This window comes from Lolium rigidum, chromosome 7, assembly GCF_022539505.1.
Source record: "Lolium rigidum isolate FL_2022 chromosome 7, APGP_CSIRO_Lrig_0.1, whole genome shotgun sequence".
NCBI lineage: Eukaryota > Viridiplantae > Streptophyta > Magnoliopsida > Poales > Poaceae > Lolium > Lolium rigidum.
Window position 1 is genome coordinate 332832573 of NC_061514.1, and position 1963 is coordinate 332834535.

The window sequence follows — 1963 nt, forward strand, 5'->3', positions numbered from 1 at the left end:
TAATCCTTTAATTGTACTAATCACCATAACAATATGAACATACATCCATCCTTTGTTAATGACAAAAAATAAATGATTTATAATCCCATTTTGGTATCCAGGTATGACAGCATGTCAAGAAAAATATACTTACACACAGGGTGATCTTTTGTGGTGCAATAATTGATAAATTTAAAAGCCATACATTTGTGGGAAATATCTGAAAATACGAAATATATATGGATCATTTATAACAAAAGATATTGCCAATATCCTCATTGATTCTCCCCTTATTATTTTGGTGTGAAGCGGTGGAGATATTTGTACATTGGCGTAGGCATAATTTTCAAATGGACGGTCGAGACCAACCGGCCTAGGGGAGGCGCTCCTCTCGTTTTCCCTATAAATACCCAGACATAGAGGGGCTACAAGGCACACAACACCAAATTAAACCTCAAGCAACAAGAGCAAAAAGAGATCTATCTGCATTTGCTACCCCTCCTGTTCCATAAGCTCTAGCTAGCTCTAAGGTCCCTATTTCTTGCTTTAGTTTCCCTTTATTCATCATCATCTACAAGTTTATATATCCGTGATTTACATAGAAGAGACTATTAGAGGTGCAATCATGCATATGCATCTACATGTACATGTTGTGTTTTTTCATGTTTGTTTTTATGCTAAGGTCATCCTTAAAAGTTTTTTGATTCTACCTATTGTAGAACAATGCAAAAAAAAATCCATATGTAGCACAAGATTTGCGTGTTCTATTTCATCATTTTGTGATGTTCCTGTAATCCTCTTAAATGCAAATCTAGTTTTTCCGTCTTTCCCTCATGAGTATTAATAAAGTGCGCACATGTATCGCAATAGAAACATTTGATGAGTTGAACATACCGCTAGATTTAGCATATATTTCCATCAGCTGGCATGTACTTCAAGCAAATACCTAACTTCCAGATTATTTGTAGGAATTAGTTCTAATGATTTTGCAACTATTTATATATACAACATTTTGGTTTCTAATTGTTTATTTTTTTATTTTTGTTATTGAGAATACCTTAGAACAATCGCTTTACATGTATTGCGTGGATTAGAAATAATAAACATTTGTGTTCTATTTGCAGCAGTTTGCTTAGCTAATGACGACTTCCACCGTCCAAGGATCCCCCGTGAAGGCCCTTATTGTGGAGGATACGCCTGTTCATGCATTTATTCTCTCCACCATCCTGCAGAAGTTCCACTGTGAGATTACTATGGCTGAAAATGGGAACGAAGCTGTGCAACTGTTTCTCGAGGGAAAGAAGTTTGACATTATTTTTTGTGACAAGGAAATGCCAGTAATGTCCGGTCCTGAGGTATTACAATTAATTTTCCATTTTTTTGATGTTTCCTAAATAGATATTTTATTTTTTTACTTTATAGTTTGCTTGAATGTACTTTTTGCCTTATTTGGCAGGCCATTGAGAAGATCCGTGCTTTGGGAGAAAGTCATGTGAAGATTGTTGGAGTATCAGCCGGTTACGATCTCGAACAATCATTCATGAGCGCTGGTGCTGATATATTTCTGCCCAAACCAATGAAGTTTGATGTTGTCGGGCCTATTATTCAGGAGGTCATGAATAAGAAGAATAACTCCATGGTCTAAGCACGATTAAGTTTCCTCAAGAAGTGGAGTGAATAAGATGTTGAGCTCATATGTGTACGAGCATGCTAGCATTATCGTATTTGTTTTGTTTTATCATATTGTAATTTTATTTCCAGTTCATGTTAAAGGTTGTATTTAGCAAGAAGGGCAAGAGATGCTTCCAATATGTATCTCCTTCAATTGAATGCAATACTATTTGGATTACTTGTGATGTGCAAGGTAGAAATCTAATTAACACACTAGTAGGGAAAACGCTATAGGCGAACGCTCATTGGCAGCACACCCATCTAAACGCACACGACTGGTATTAGTAGTCGCGTACAAAAAGTAAGCACGCGA

The 1963-nt window shown here is 36.2% G+C and overlaps 1 protein-coding gene across 1 annotated transcript; it reads left to right on the forward strand.

Moving 5' to 3' along the window:
* The first annotated feature begins 1118 nt into the window (after positions 1 to 1118).
* On the forward strand, positions 1119 to 1624 carry LOC124673454 (two-component response regulator ORR42-like). Its single transcript, XM_047209531.1, has 2 exons — positions 1119 to 1334; positions 1436 to 1624. Exons 1-2 carry the CDS (start codon positions 1119 to 1121, stop codon positions 1622 to 1624), a joined length of 405 nt encoding a protein of 134 aa, XP_047065487.1.
* Positions 1625 to 1963: the final 339 nt, after the last annotated feature.